We start from the raw sequence: 16,061 nt of genomic DNA on the forward strand, positions 1-16,061 counted from the left end.
CCGCCAGCCGCCCCTGGGCCCCCGCACACCAAGCTGGGGAGGTTATCGACCAGGCCTGCCTCTCCGCAAGGTTTTCCTCTCCGAAGAGGTTTCAGGTTTTCGCCTGCAGCTATTTTTAGGGGCTTGGGCTCCACAGAGGGGGCCTTTCTCAAATGCTCCTGTGTGGCCAGGGCTGCCAGTGCAGAGCCTGGGCAAGGCGCCCCCGCGCGCGGAGGCTGGGGGCGGGGCCAGAGGGGCAGGCAGCTCACTCCGGACAGTGGGGAGCACCGGGCTTCATGTCCAGTGCCCAGCTGGGATGACCCCCAAGAGCGCGCTCAGGCTGGGGGTTTTCTGGATGCTTCTGGCCTGTTTGCTGGGTGACAAGCAAAAGCTCTGGGAGGTAGCAAAATTCACTTCCCCGGCTCCCCGGGGGGCGAGGGGCAGCCATCACAGCCCACCAGGTCGCGGGGGACACGCTGGACCGTTTCCACCCACGGTCACATCTCAGCTTCCCCACGGCCTTGGAAGGGGAGCCCAGGGCAGAGAGACCACCCACAGGGCACAGGGGAAGGGTCCTTCGGCACCTACCTCAAAGCGGATGGATCCGTTCCCGTCGGCATCGAAGGCGTTGAAGAGGAAGTGTGCGTAGGTGGTGGCGTCTAGGGAGAGCCAGGAGAAGGCTGGGGTGTGCAGGCAGGGGGCCGCCTGCTGCCCCCACCCCAGGCATCCCCACTTCATAGCGGGTTAAAGTCCCCGGGCGGGGGAGCCGGGAGTTGCGGTGGCTGGGCGGTAACAGGGCCCTCTGGTGAAGGGGTTGGGGTCGGGGTGGGGGCTCTGCAGGAGTGGCAAGGGGCCTGCTCGGGACCCCGCTCTCACCTCCCTGAGGGAAGAACTGCGAGTAAATGAGCTTGAAGGTGTCTTCGTCCACCAGGCCCGTGGGACACTCCTGCAGCGGGAAGTCAGCCCCTCAGTGCCTTGGCCACGCCCAGCTCCACGGTCCAGGCTGCGGAAAGCCTGGGTCTGGGTGAGCGAGAGGCAGGCGGGGGTGGCGGGTGGCCTCACGCCAAGCTGCCCCCATACGTTCTTCCCGGTATCAGCATCGGAGACACGGAGTGAGGGTCTTCACAGCACGGACACTGCGCCCCCCACCCACCCACATCCTGCCAGCTCTCCCACGAAACCGGAGCCCCACAAAGGTCCCCGGGGTATCTGCTGTGATGTGGAGACATTTCTAGAAGGTTCTGTGAGCCAGGGACAGGGAGGGCTGGGCGGGGCGGGGAACCCAGGGGCACTCACGTTCTTGAAGCCCCTGTAGAGGGACTGCAGCTCCTTCTTGGTGAATTTGGTCTGCGCCTGCAGCTGGTCCAGCCCCTCGGGCTGGTGGCGCACCGCGGACAGCTCCAGCTCACTGTCGCTGCTGTCTGCAGGACACAGACCCAGGAGGTGAGACCTGAGGCTTTGTCCCCAGCGTGGCGCTGAGTGGGGGTGCAGAGACCCTCTCTGCATGACCAGCCATGTGCACAGGCTGGGCACTGCACACACTAAAGGCTAGGACCAAGGGGCGCGTTCACGGCCACTCTGCTGCCTTGCTGTCCACTAACAGAGGCCTCCCTTGACTGCCCGCCCCCCGTTGCCACAAGGGGAAAGGGGCCGTTCTTGTCCTAGAGAGACACAGAACAAGAGCAAACCGGAGGGAAAAAGACAGCAAGACCCAATTGGTATACCACTGCCTCCATGCAGCCCTCCCTGACTTCTAGGGTAAGAAGAATGTCCCTCTTGGCCCCTTGCTGCCCAACAAGATACGGCTCAGTTACATCGGGTGCTGGGGTTGGATACGCGTTTGGGTAGCAGTGCAGACCCGCAGGGTTGGAAGGGCAGGGACCAAACTTTCTCTTTAAAAACAACACAGCAAAATGTGAGCTACTCCAGCTCCCTCTGGGAGGAGGTGGGGTGTCAGATGACCCTTGCCTTCCTATTCATGATTTTTAAAACATATTCCCCACCTCTCCTGTAGAGTGTCTGGTGCATCCTTCAGGAGCCAGGGCAGGCCACCTGGCTGGCCGAATGCCCGCGTAATCAGAACCGCAGCCTCCCACTGACAGACAGGGAGTGTCCAGGCCCCACCCCACCCGCACGGCCACGCCCACCTCCCCTTGATTGCACTCGGGGACGCTTGCTGCCCGTGCCTCTCCCCAGCACAGCTCGGCTGGTCCTGTACCCACGGGGCCTCCAGGGTGCCGGGTACAAGCGCTGGGCGGATCCCCTCCACACTCGGCCTGTGGGCACGGCACACGGCGTCCCCACTGCGCACTCTCGCTAACAAGACGGTCTGCAGGCTGCCCAGCGGCTGGGCCGCTGCCTTGGTCCGTGCGTCTCCCGGTGTCCCGGACGACGCTGTCATACCTTCCTGCCTTTTTCGCTTCCAGCACCTCCTCCGCCATGTTCAACCTCCGCGGCTTTCAGCGTCGCGGCGAAGGCAGAAGCCACGGAGGGAAGTTCACCCCACACCTGCCCTCCCACGGGCACGCAGCCCGGACATTTGCTTTCCCTCCTTCTCTGTGCCTGTCCCTGGTTGCTGGCAACCTCTCCGCGTGGGAGGTGGCCCCAGCCCCCTCACCTATTCAAGCACGTGGCTCTAGCAATTCTCGTTGGTTTTTCCCTCCCTTCCGGAACATTCCCATCCGCCCGTTCTCAGCCGGTGACGCCCCTCCAGGTACGCATGCCATGTTTTCCCTCTGACAGCAGCAGTGGTTTTGGCGGGGTCGGGGGGAGCACTGGGGACATCTCAGGGGTGCAAGGCATGGAGTTGCACAGCAGGGACAAGCATGCGGTGGGTCAGACGGGCGCACACAGCAGTGTGGGCAGATGTCACAAAGCAGGTGCTTCCTTCAATTATAAGGTAGACTTCAGACTGGAGAGAAGGCTTAACTATATGCTATTTAGGCCGGCGCCGTGGCATAGTGGGCAAAGCTGCTGCCTGTAGTGCTGTCATCCCATATGGGTGCCAGTTCCAGTCCGGGCTGCTCTCTTCTGATTCTGCTCCCTGCTGATGTGCCTAAAAGATAGTGTCAATGGGGCCAGCACGGTGGCGTTGCGGGTAAAGCCGCTGGCTGCAGTGCTGGCATCCCATATGGGCACTGGTTTGAGTCCCGGCTGCTCCACTTCCTATCTAGCCAGCTCTCTGCTGTGGCCTGGGAAAGCAGTAGAAGATGGCCCAAGTGCTTGGGCCCCTGCCCCCATGTGGGAGACCTGGATGGAGTTCCAGGCTCCTGGCTGCAACCTGGCCCAGCCCTGGTCATTGTGGCCATTTAGAGAGTGAACCAGTAGATTTCTTTCTCTTTCTATGTCTCTCCCCCTCTATCTGTCCCTCTTTCAAAGAAATAAAGATCTTTTTAAAAATGGTACAATTAAAGGGAAAAACAGAAAAATCACTTTTACCTTTTCAAATAAATGGTACAAGTGAAAACAAAAGATTTGGCAAATGCTGTGAATTAATTTGATCCAATTAATATTTATATAGCACTATATAGTAACTGTAGAATATACATTCTTTTCTTTTTTTAATTAATTTATTTGGAAGGCAGAGTTACAGAGAGAGAGAGAGAAGGAAAGACAGAGAAATCTTCCATCCACTGGTTCACTCCCCAAATGGTTGCAACAGCCAGGGCTGGACAGATCTGAAGCCAGGAGCCAGGAGCCTCTTCTGGGTCTCCCATGTGGGTACAGGGGCCCAAGGACTTGGGCCATCTTCTACTGCTTTCCCAGGCCACAGCAGAGAGCTGATGGGACATGGAGTAGGTAGTACTTGAACGGCCGTCCATATGGGATGCTGGCATTGTAGTTGACAGCTTAACCCGCTGTGCTCCAAGCATACACTTCTTTCCAACAGCACATCCCGTGATTACCAAGATTTCCCAGACACGGGAACTTAAAATAGACTGACCATAACGGTACTAAAATTCAAAACATGATATCCAGAAAATCTCGGATACTATCGCTTCTCGTCCTTTTGGCTAAGATCAAGTGTAGAAAATCTCAAATACTTGCGAATTAGACAATATACTTCTAATCAACCCGCTGGCCAGAGAAATTTCGAGGTGAAATTTGAACTATTTTGAACTGACTGATGATGAAAACACAACACATCAACATTTGCTGGATGCAGGTAAAACTATGGAGAGAGGGAAATTTATAGCTTTGAATTTCTTTATTAGAAAAGAAGATCAGTATGAAACTAATGAGGAAAGCTTCTAGATCTAGGCTTCTCAGAATCTAGGAAAAGCAGGGCAAATTAAACTCGAAGGAACTAGAAGAAAGGACATAAAATAAGAGAAGAAACCAATGAGAAAGAAAAAAAAAACTAAACAGAAACACCAATGGGGTCATTAAGAAACTCTAGTAGCAAATGACAGGCTAGAAACCTATCTTGAGTATGTGTATCTAGCAACAGACTCACTTCCAGAACTGATAGTGAACTTCCACAACTCAATAATAAGACTAATAATTTTTTAAACAGGCAAAATACCAGGATTTTTCACAAAGAAGATATATAAATGGTCAATAAGCATAAGAAATAAGCACAATTAATCATCAAAGACATGCCTAGTGGAGTCCGGTTCTGTGGCATAGTGGGCAAAACCTACACCTGCAGTAAAGGCATCCCATATAGCGCCAGTTCGAGTCCTGGCTGCTCCACGTCCGATCCAGCTCTCTGCTATGGCCTGGGAAAGCAGTGGAAGATGGCTCAGGTGCTTGGGCCCCTGCACCCATGGGGAGACTCGGAAGAAGCTCCTGGCTCCTGGCTTCGCAACAGCCAAGCTCCAGCTGTTGCAACCACTTGGGGAGTGAACCAGCGGATGGAAGACCTCTCTCTCTGTCTCTCTCTGTCTCTCCCTCTCTCTGTCTGTAACTCTACCTCTCAAATAAATAAATAAATAAATCTTTTTTAAAAAAGACATGCAAGTGATCCAATGCAACGTGAAAAATACCCAATCATCTATCGTTTCAAAAAGACCTACGATATCAAATGTTGGTGAGGATGTGGAGCAACAGAGATTGTTATATATTACTGGTGGACACGTGAACTAGTCACGCTGCTTGGCAGTTCCTTACAGAGTGAAAACGTAAATCAACCCCGTGACTTATATGCCCAGAATAAATGGAGAGTTATGTCCACAGAATGACTTGTCTAAGAGTATGCATGTAGACTTTACTCATAATATTCCCAGGCTGGAAACCACCCAATCCAACACAAGCATACACCTGCTGAGCACTTACACAGTGAAGTGCTACCCTCTGTTAAAAGAAGAACGAACTCCTGGATATTTAACCACACAGACGCATTTCAAATACATGCCAATCAAAAATGCCAGATATACACACGGGTTTATACTAGATGATTCTACTTATGCAGCGTTCTGAACAGGCAGCACTAATGCATTGTGATAGAAAGCAGGACCCAGGAGGTGGTGGCTATGAGGGTTGTACAGTTGTCAGAGCTCACTGACCCAAATGCTGAACATCTGTGCGTTTCGTTGTATGTGAGTTATACCCCAGTAAACAAAAGGAAAGCACACGGACTAGTCTTCTGCTGTCAGTCATGGCGTGGGACGTCTCATCCCACTTGAAACAACTTGAAGGGAACTTGGGAGGCAAGTGCTTTCAGGCTTTGAGCCACGTCACACGGCCACAGCCATGGAGGACAAGGAGACGGAGCTGGGCTCCACATTCAGCCTAGAGACACTTTCCAGACCAAGGGCACAGCAAGGGGGCACGCTGGCCTGGGAGCGGCAGTCTTCCTGCTGAGCTGGCAAGGCAGACGTCATGGTGTGAGGCGGCTGGGGCAGGTGGAAGTTTCAAAGCAGGGTCCTGGAGAGGAAGTAGCTGCACAGAACATTGGCCCCAGAAGTCTTTGGGGGTTTTCCTTGGGGCTACGGCCAAGGTCTGCACTACCTACGCTCAGCGTGAGACTCCATGAGGTCCAGAGGAGCACAGCTGATAGCAGACATGGGGCCGACATGGAGACAGACACCCAGAATTCATGCGGGGATGGGGACAGTCAGAGCCCTGGCTCAGCCCAAACAGAGCATCTGCAGAGTCTAGTGGAAACCCAGACAGGCCACACTTCAGGAGGAAGGACCATGCCCTCAAGTGCACACACGCTTTAGACCTCAGGACAAACCCAAACCAAAGCTGCCCTAACAGAATCCAGAATAAATGCCAACGAAGATAAGGGACTATGCTGGTAATTTAACTTCCTGCCAAACCACCCCCCAACAGTGTTTAGACTGATAAAACCCAGATACAATATATCACTCACAGTGTCCAACACATAATAAAAAATTAAAAGACATGAGAAGAATCAGGAAAACGTGATCATAACAAAGAGATGGTAATCAGTAGAATAATTACAGTCTCATTACTAGAATTCTTATAAAAGAACTTGAAAACAACTATTGCCAGGAATTAAAGGAAAGAAAAGTGTAACCTCTGGGTATCCTAGTAGAAAAAACAAAACTATTTCTCAAAGAGCCAAGTGAAACTTGAAGGAATCAATGCCTAAAACTAAAAACTTACTTCATGAGCTGAGGAGAGGTCTTGACCTACAGAATAGGCCCAGGAACATAAAGGGTTACACACACACACACACACACATACATATAATTATATATAAAGTGAAAATATCAGAAAGTAGAGGAAAAGGAAATGATGGCAAAATATTTGAAGAAATCGCGATTAAAATTTCCCCCCAATTTGTTTAAAAACATCAATTTTCAGATCCAAGAAACTCATTGAACCGCAGGAAGAATAAATAGGGGCCGACGCTGAGGTGTAGCAGGTGAGGCCGCCATCTGCAGTGCCGCCATTCCATACGGGCACTGGTTTGAGTCCCAGCTGCTCTACCTCTGATCCAGGTCTCTGCTGTGGCCTGGGAAAGCAGTAGAAGATGGCCCAAGTGCTTGGGCCCCTGCACCCACATGGGAGACCCTGGTTCCTGGCTTCAACCCACCCAGCTCTGGCCGTTGCGGCTATGTGGGGAGTGAACCAGCAGATGGAAGACCTCTCTCTCTGTCCGTAACCCTACTTCTCAAATAAATAAATACTTTTTAAAAAGTAAATACTTTGCACAAGTCTTTGTGTATAAATTCAATGCCTCTGACAAAATGAACCAGTTTCTCAAAAATCACAAACTACTAAGATGAAAAAGAGAATCCTACTAGTCCCAACCAATATTCCTCAGGAACACAGGTGCAAAATTTCTCAACAAAATACTAGCGGATGGGATCCCTCAATGTATAAAAAGAATTGTACAGGGCCAGCACTGCAGCACAGTGAGTGAAGCCACTACCTGCATCCCATATGGGCACCGGTTCAAGACCCGGCTGCTCCACTTCCAATCCAGTTCTCTGCTAATGTGCCTGGGAAGGCAGCAGAAGATGGCCCAAGTGCTTGGACCCCTGCACCCATGTGGGACACCCAGGGGAAGCTCTGGGCTCCTGGCTTCAGCCTGGCCCAGCCCTGGCTGTTGTGGCCATCCTGGGTAGTGGGCCAGCGAATGAAGGATCTCTCTCTCTCTCTCTCTCTCTCTGTTTCAGTGTGCGTGTATGTGTGTGTCCATCTCTTTCTGTGTAACTCTTCAAATAAATAAATTAGTGTTTAAAAAGTTAAAAAATAAAAAGAATAATACACCAGATCCAGTGGGGTTTCCAGAAATGTGAGACTGATTCAGCATTTGAAAATAAATCAACATAATCTATCATACTACATATCTAAAGAAGAAAAAACACACCATCCTATCAATTGATGCAGAAAAAGCATTTGACAATATTCAGCATCCATTCACTAAAAAAAAAAAAAAAAAAAAAAGTGTCAGTAAACTAGAAATGGAAGAGCACTTCCTCAACTTGCTTAAGTGCATCTATAAAAAAGTCTACAGTTAGCACCAAACTTAGTGGTGAGGAACTGAACGTTTCTCCCTAAGAGTAGGAACAGCAAGAGTAACGGTCATCTCCAGTTCTACTCAACATCACACTGAAAGTCCTAGCTAGTGCAATGAGAGAGAGAAAACAAGAGTGTGAGCACAGATTCATCTATGTGGACATCCCAAGAAATCCACCAAAAAAAAAAAAAAAAAAAGCTGTCTGATAAGTGAGTTTGGCAAGACCACAAGAAACAAGGTCAACACACCAAAGCCAGTCACATCACTATAAACAGCAGAAGTGTGCAGTTAGAGATCAAACCCAGGCAAATGAGTCTCCTGAATTGCAGTGGTGATAAGACCAAAGAATCTCATTCCTGTTTCTAAATCTGCTTTTTAAAAAATATTTATTTATTTATTTGAAAATCAGAATTAGAGAGAGAGAGAGGGAGAGACAGAGATATACATAGAGAGATCTTCCATCCACTGGTTCACTGGGTCAGGACTGGGCCAGGCCGAAGCCAGGAGTCAGGAGCTTCTTCTGGGTCTCCCACGTGGGTGCAGGGCCCAAGGACTTGGGCCATCATTTGCTGCTTTCCAGGCCATTAGCAGAGAGCTGGATTGCAAGTGGAGCAGCCGGGACTTGAACCAGTGCCCTTATGGGATGTCGGCACTGTGGTCAGCAGCTTTACACACACGCCATGCCACAGCACCAGCCCCTGAATCTGTTTTTGAAGTTCAGGTGGAGAAAGAGCCAGGAGGGTGGAGGCTTGCTGTGCTGCCCGGAAGCCGACGGGCAGACAGAACTTTGATCAGTACCTGAGGGCTCCAAGTGCGGACTTTCCCACAAGGCACATGGGAAACATGACCAAAGTAACAGTGTGGAAAATGAAGGAATAAAAGGGGGAATAAACAAAGCAAGAAGGAGGTTTTATTTATTTTTAAAGATTTATTTATTTATCTGAAAGGCTGAGAGATGTTTTCCACCTATTGGTCACTCCCTAAATGGCTGCAACAGCTGGAGCTGGCCCAGGCCAAAGCTAGGAGCCTGAAACTCCACCCAGGTCTCCCATGTGGGTGCAGGAGCCCGAGCACTTGGGCTGTCCTTCGCTGCTTTCCCAGGTGCATTAGCAAGGAGCCGGACTGGAAGTGGAGCAGCCGGGACTTGGACCAGGGCTCCGATACAGGGTGCGGGGATCACAAGCAGTGGCTCAACGCTGGGAGTCCCAGTGCTGACGCCCAGCACAGTGAGTTTGACTCCAAATCACTTAAGGGCATTGTAAGAACAGAATTCACATGCCCATTGCATTTTTGGACACAAGTACAAAGCCCAAAACCAAATGTTAGCTAAAGGATCCAAGGGCATTTTTTCAAAGTATATAATGCTCAAGAGGGTTTTCTCTGGAAGGATAGAAGGACAGAAAGTCATGGGCGTTTCGGTGCAGAAAAGGCATGTGATACGCTCCCACATCTATTCATAAGTGAAGTACAGAAACAAAGAATCGCCTAGCGGCGCCAGCGCACTGGGTTCTAGTCCCGGTTGGGGCGCCGGATTCTGTTCCGGTTGCCCCTCTTCCAGGCCAGCTCTCTGCTGTGGCCCGGGAAGGCAGTGGAGGATGACCCAAGTGCTTGGGCCCTGCACCTGCATGGGAGACCAGGAGGAAGCACCTGGCTCCTGGCTTCAGATCGGCGCAGCTCCGGCCGTAGTGGCCATTTGGGGGCTGAACCAACGTTAGGAAGACCTTTCTCTCTCTCTCTCTCTCTCTCTCTCTCTCTCACTGTTCACTCTGCCTGTCAAAAAAAAAAAAAAAAAAAAAAAAGAATCTCAGCAAATTAGAAATCAGATGCAACTTCTCCGGTTTGATGATGTATGCTTTCAAATCACAGGCCTGTTTACAGGAAAATTTATGGAAAATGTTCGATATAAAGGCAAAAGCTCAGTCACATTTCCTTTAAGATCAAGACAAGACAATCGCCACTAATAGTGTCCTGTCAAAGCTGTAAGGAAATTTAGGAGAAGAAATAAATAATGTAAGAATGGGAAGAGGCCAGCGCTGTGGCACAGTGGGTTAAGCTGCTGCCTGTGATGCCGGTACCCAGTAACAGTCTGCCAGCTCCAGCCCCAGCTGCTCGGCTTCAAATTCCAATCCAGCTCTGCTGTGGCCTGGGAAAGCACCTGGAAGAAGCTCCTGGCTCCTGGCTTTGGATTGGTGCAGCTCCAGCCATTGCAACCATTTGGGGAGTGAACCAGTGGATGGAAAACTGTTCTCTGCCTCTCAAATAAATAAATAAATCTTTTTTAAAAAATACAATAAAAATCAATTACGACTGCTAATGAAGCTAAAAAGTATCTAGTATTAACTCAAACTCCAAGCACCCTATGGAGAAAAGAATCTGAAAAAATGAGGCACTCCACCCTAGAGAAGGCCATGTAATATCATGAAGACGCCGTCTCCTCAAAGTAATCTCTAAGTAAATTCAGGGCAATCTCAATTTAAAAAAAAAATCAAACTGGGAGTTTTTAGAACCTTGGTAAATTTACCCTGACGTATATGAGGGGGTCTTCAAAAAGTTCATGGAAAACATGTATGGAAAAAAACTGTACACAGATTTCTAAACTTCTTCACACCAAAATAAACTTATATTTTAATTCTATTTTTCCATGATATTTTTTGAAGCACCTTTAGACACGTAGGAATAAAAATCCACATAAAAACCTGGACAGAGGGGCCAGTGCCATGGTGCAGGTTAATCCTCTGCCTGCAGCGCCGGCATCCCATGTAGGCACTGGTTCTAGTCCTGGCTGCTCCTCTTCTGATCCAGCTCTCTGCTGTGGCCTGGGAAGGCAGTAGAAGATGGCCCAAGTCCTTAGGCCCCTGCACCCGCGTGGGAGACCAGAAAGAAGATCTTGGCTTCTGGCGTTGGATTGGCGCAGCTCTGACTGTTGCAGCCATTTTGGGGGTGTGAACCAGTAGATGGAAAATCTCTCTCTCTCTCTCTCTCTGTAATTCTGACTTTCAAATAAATAAATAAATCTCTTTTTTTTAATTCATGTGTTCGAGGAGGAGAGAGACAGAGAAAGGTAGAGAAAGCACACATCTGCTGGTTCACTGCCCAGCTGCCTGCAACAGATGGGGCTGGGTCAGGGCTGAATCTGGGAACTGGTTCTACAGTCCAGGTTGCTCACACGAGTGGCAGGGACCCAGTGAATTGAGCCAGGAGCTGGTGCTGTGGCGTAGCGGGTTAAAGCCCTGGCCTGCAGCACCAGCATCTCATATGGGTGCCGGTTCTAGTCCAGGCTGTTCCACTCCCAATCCAACTCTCTGCTATGGCCTGGGAAAGCAGTAGAGGATAGCCCAAGTCCTTGGGCCCCTGCACCATGTGGGAGATCCCAAAGAACCTCCTGGCTCCTGGCTTTGGCTTGGCGCAGCTGCAGCCATTGTGGCCATCTGGGGAGTGAACCCAGCGTATGTAAGACCTCTCTCTCTGTCTCTACCTCTCTCTGTAACTCTTTCAAATAAATAAAATAAATCTTAAAAAGAAAAAAAAAAAAAACACCAATGACTTGAGCCATCACCACTGCCTCCCAGGGTCTCGGTGGCCAGAAGCTGGAGTCAGAAGCCAGAGCCGGACATCAAACCCTGGCACTCCAACATGGTACGTAAGTATCTTTTAAAAAAAGATTCATTTATTTATTTGAAAGTCAGAGTTACAAAGAGCGAGAAGGAGAGGGAGAGAGAGACAGAGAGACAGAGAGAGAGAGAGAAAAGTCTTCTATCCACTGATTCACTCCCCAGATGGTTGCAATGGCCAGAGCTGCACCGATCTGAAGCCAGGAGCCAGGAGCTTCTTCCAGGTCTCCCATGCGGGTGCAGGGGGCCTAGCACCTGGACCATCTTCCACTGCTTTCCCAGGCCATAGCAGAGAGCTGGATCAGAAGTGGAGCAGCCTGGACTAGAACTGGCACCCATATGGGATGCCGGTACTGCAGGCGGCAGCTTTACCCATTACGCCACAACACTGGCCCTACATGAGCTTGTTAACTGCTAAGCTAAACACCTGCTCCCTAAAAATACAAGTCAAGGTGCAAACCGGTACAACCACCGTGGAAACCATTCTCATGTTTCGTACTGATGATGCACAAGTTGTACAAAATTAACACTTTGGAAGTATCACTGGCCCTAGGATCCAGCCACCCTCTCCGAGGCGCACATGCTAAACCCAGGTTCTCAGGAGACTTGTACAAGAGCCGTCACTGGAGCACCCTCTGCAGTAGCAACAGCTTGCATCCATCAAATACCCACTGACAACCGAGCAGACAAATGCACGGTGGGGTATGCACCTGACGAAATGCCACACAGCAGTGAAGATGGGTTCACTGTTAGAACACACAGCTAGATGGATGGGTTTGAGAAACACACTGCTGAACAAAAAAGCCAGTCCTAGGAAGCCAGTATGGCTCCATTTTTTTTTTTTTTTTTTGACAGGAAGAGTGGACGGTGAGAGAGAGAGACAGAGAGAAAGGTCTTCCTTTTGCCATTGGTTCACCCTCCAATGGCCGCCGCAGCCGGCGCGCTGCGGCCGGCACACCGTGCTGATCCGAAGGCAGGAGCCAGGTACTTCTCCTGGTCTCCCATGGGGTGCAGGGCCCAAGTACTTGGGCCATCCTCCACTGCACTCCCTGGTCACAGCAGAGAGCTGGCCTGGAAGAGGGGCAACCGGGACAGAATCCGGCGCCCTGACCGGGACTAGAACCCGGTGTGCCGGCGCCGCAAGGTGGAGGATTAGCCTAGTGAGCCACGGCGCCGGCCTATGGCTCCATTTTTTAATACATTTTATAGCCATAGTAACTTGACAATGTGTTTGTCTAGATAGGTAGGTTCACTGGTGTTCACTATATTATTTTTTATAACTTATGAGATATATAAAATATATATTTGCATTTATTAGCAGCTAATTGAAGTGTTTAAAGAGAAACAGAGAGACAGAAGTGGGAGGGGCTGGATTAAACATTGGATGCTTAGAAAACAGGAAGAGGCATCAGGGCCAAGAGAAATAGCCAAAGGATATGAACAGTCTAGGGAAGAGCAGGCCAACAAGCTAATAAGTGCAGATGGAGGTGTGGGGATCACTCGTGTGAAAAGTGCACATGAGGAGACTGAGAGCAAGTATTCCACCTGTGAGATGTGAAGCCTGGTGCTGAAGCCTTGGCCGGAGAGGTGGGCTCACCTGTCCCCCGAGCTCCACACACACCTGTCCACTTGTCATCTGCCCATGGCTGCCTGGGAAGTGTCCACGAGGACATGTCCAGACTGAGCTGCTGGGCTTCCCTCACTGAGCTGCCCACTCCCCGCCTCCTGCCCTGAGTTGATGGCAACTCCGTCCTGCTGGGTGCTTGGGCCAATGTCCCGGGCAGCTGCCTCCCTCCCCACCGCTCACCTCCACCTCCTTCTCCTACCTCCACTGCCCCATCCAGACCCAAGATACCTCTCCTCGCCAGTCTCTCTGCCTCTGCCTTGGTGCCTGCCAGCCCTTCCCTTCAAGTAGTGCCTGTATGGTTTGAATGAGACTGGGTCTGTAGAGGGTAATTAAGATGAGATGGAGGGGCCGGCATCGTGGCAGTGGGTTAAGCCTCCGCCTGTGATGCAGGCATCCCGTAAGGGCACCGGTTCATGTCCCGGCTGCTCCACTTCTGATACAGCTCCCTGTTAATTTGCCTGGGAAAGCAGTGGAAGATGGTCTGAGTGCTTGAGTCCCTGCACCTACACAGGAGACTCGGATGAAGCTCCTGGCTCCTGGCTTTGGCCTGGCCCAGCCCATGCCCTTGTGGCCACTTGGGGAGTGAACCAACATTACATCAGAGCATCTACAGGAACTTCGACTATTTACTGATGATTGGGATGCAGGCTCTGTAAATTCTGATGTCAACTTGTAGAGGAACGCTCAGGGCAAAACTGTGATGTCATCATGTGGCAATCATCTTGCTGGGCTTGGCTCTCTTCCCACTTCTCCAGGGGCTACTTCTGGGCAATTCTTGCCCTATCAAAACATTCACTGATAACTGAGGGTCAGCCATGATGATTTTTAAAAAAATATTTATTTATTTGGAAGGCAGAGTTATAGAGAGGCAGAGGCAGAGACAGAGAGAAAGGTCTTCTATTCGCTGGTTCACTCCCCAGATGGCCACAACAGCTGTATCTGTGCCCATTCAAAGCCAGGAGCCAGGACCTTCTTCCAGGTCTCCCACATGAGTGCAGAGGCCCAAGGAGTTGGGCCATCTTCTACTGCTTTCTCAGGTCATAGCAGAGAGCTGGATGGGAAGTGGAGCAGCTGGGACTCGAACCAGTGCCCATATGGGATGCCGGTGCTGTAGGCAGTAGCTTTTACCTGCTATACCACAGCACCGGCCTAGCAATGAAGATTTAATCCCTTCTCCAACAAGCATTTTGCTAAAGAAATGAAAGGTTAATATTCTTGATTAAAAAAAAAACTATTTGAGAGACAGAGACAGAAAGAGATCTTCCATCCACTGGCTTCTCCTCTAATGCCCACAACATCTGGGGATGGGCCACACCAAAGTCAGGAGTCCAGAAATCGATCTGGGCCTCCCATGTGAGTGACGGGGACCCAAGTACTTGAGCCATCACCTGCTGCCTCCAAGAGCCCCTATCTGGCATGTTCACATCCCATAATGTAGTGCCTGGTTCGAGTCCTGGCTACTCCACTTTCAACCCAGCTTCCTGCTAATGTGCATCCTGGGAACACATGCAGCAGACCACAGAAAGCTGGAATTGGGAGTGGAGCCAGGAGCTTCTTCTGGGTCTCTCATGTGAGTGCAGGGTCCCAAGGACATGGGCCATCTTCTGTTGCTTTCCCAGGTGTATTAGCAGGGAGCCGGATCAGAAGCAGAGCAAGCTGGGACTCCAACTGTGCCCATATGGGATGCCAGCCTCACAGGCAGCAGCTTTACCTGCTATGCCACAGCTCTAGCCCTTGAAAAAATATTTTAAAGGAAGTCTCCGTGGGATGGGCCTGTGGCACAGCAAGCGAAGCTGCTGCCTGCAGTGCTGGGATCCCCTGTTAGAACGCTGGTTCAAGCCCTGGCTGCTTTGCTTGCGATCCAGCTCCTTACAAATGCACCTGGGAAAGAAGCAGAAGATGTACAAGTACCTGGGCCCCAGCCATCACATGGGAGACTCAAATGGAGCTCCAGGCTCCTGGCTTTGGCCTGGCCCAGTCCCAGCTGTTGTGGTCATTTGGGGAGCGAACCAGTGGATAGAAGACCTTTCTCTTTCTCTCCTCCAAATAACTTAATAAATGCCCCCCCCCCCAAAGTCTCCAGCCTCTGCCAGATGTCCACTGTGGAAGGGGAAGGTGAGAGGAGGGGGCACTGGACAGAAGAATCACCTCCACTAGTCTAGACTTGGGCTATCAGAGCCGAGATGAGAGAAGCAGCAGCCAAAGCCAAGCCCTGGGAGGCCGATGTGGAAAGCACAGCCTGGCACTCAGGCAATGCCAACCCCGCAAACAGAAGCGTAGCCCAGTGCACTCTGCTCTGCCTCCCCTTAGGCGCCCATAGGATGGGAGCTCCTCTTCTGACTTTCGCCAAGTGGTTCTGGCTCCCCCCAGAGCTGCAAAATGAACAGTTGGAAACAACCTGTTTCTCTTATCTCACCGATAAGGAAAGCAAGGCTCAAGGAGGTTAAGGCGCCACAGTGGTCCAGGAAGCTAAGGGCCAGGCCACACTAGAACAGCGAGGAGCATGGGGTCATAAGCCCAGTGGGGTCTGGACATCAGGGGCCAGTGTCTGCCCAGCTGGCACAAGCTTCATGCCCTCTCTGGGCCTCTGAACCCATTTCTGACCATGAAAGCTCTCACAGCCCCACCCATGGGGGACCTGGTGTCCACGCCTCTGTCTCTCTGGGGGTCAGGACTGGCAGACCCGACTCCCTTGTGGTCTGGATGATGGTTCACTCATTTTTTATTTTTTTGACAGGCAAAGTTAGACAGTGAGAGAGACAGAGAGAAAGGTCTTCCTTCCGTTGGTTCACCCCCGAAATGGTCGCCACGGCCAGTGCACTGCGCCAATCCAAAGCCAGGAGCCAGGTGCTTCCTCTTGGTCTCCCATGGGGTGCAGGGCCCAAGCACCTGGGCCATCCTCCAC

At 50.9% G+C, this 16,061-nt stretch overlaps 1 protein-coding gene across 4 annotated transcripts in view; it reads right to left on the reverse strand.

Annotated features, from left to right (window-relative positions):
- Positions 1-16,061, reverse strand: part of KCNIP3 (potassium voltage-gated channel interacting protein 3) — an 86,202-nt gene that overhangs the window by 11,472 nt on the left and 58,669 nt on the right. For all 4 annotated transcript variants that reach the window (XM_017340004.4, XM_089326079.1, XM_089326078.1 and 1 more), the window contains 3 exons: positions 1,276-1,400; positions 856-925; positions 568-638 (listed from right to left, as the gene is read on the reverse strand). In XM_017340004.4, the coding sequence (XP_017195493.1) occupies positions 568-638; positions 856-925; positions 1,276-1,400 (266 nt within the window). The remainder of the gene's footprint in view (positions 1-567; positions 639-855; positions 926-1,275; positions 1,401-16,061) is intronic.

Source organism: Oryctolagus cuniculus, chromosome 2 (assembly GCF_051225735.1).
Source record: "Oryctolagus cuniculus isolate XC-2025 breed Fujian yellow rabbit chromosome 2, ASM5122573v1, whole genome shotgun sequence".
In the NCBI taxonomy this organism is placed as follows: Eukaryota; Metazoa; Chordata; class Mammalia; order Lagomorpha; family Leporidae; genus Oryctolagus; species Oryctolagus cuniculus.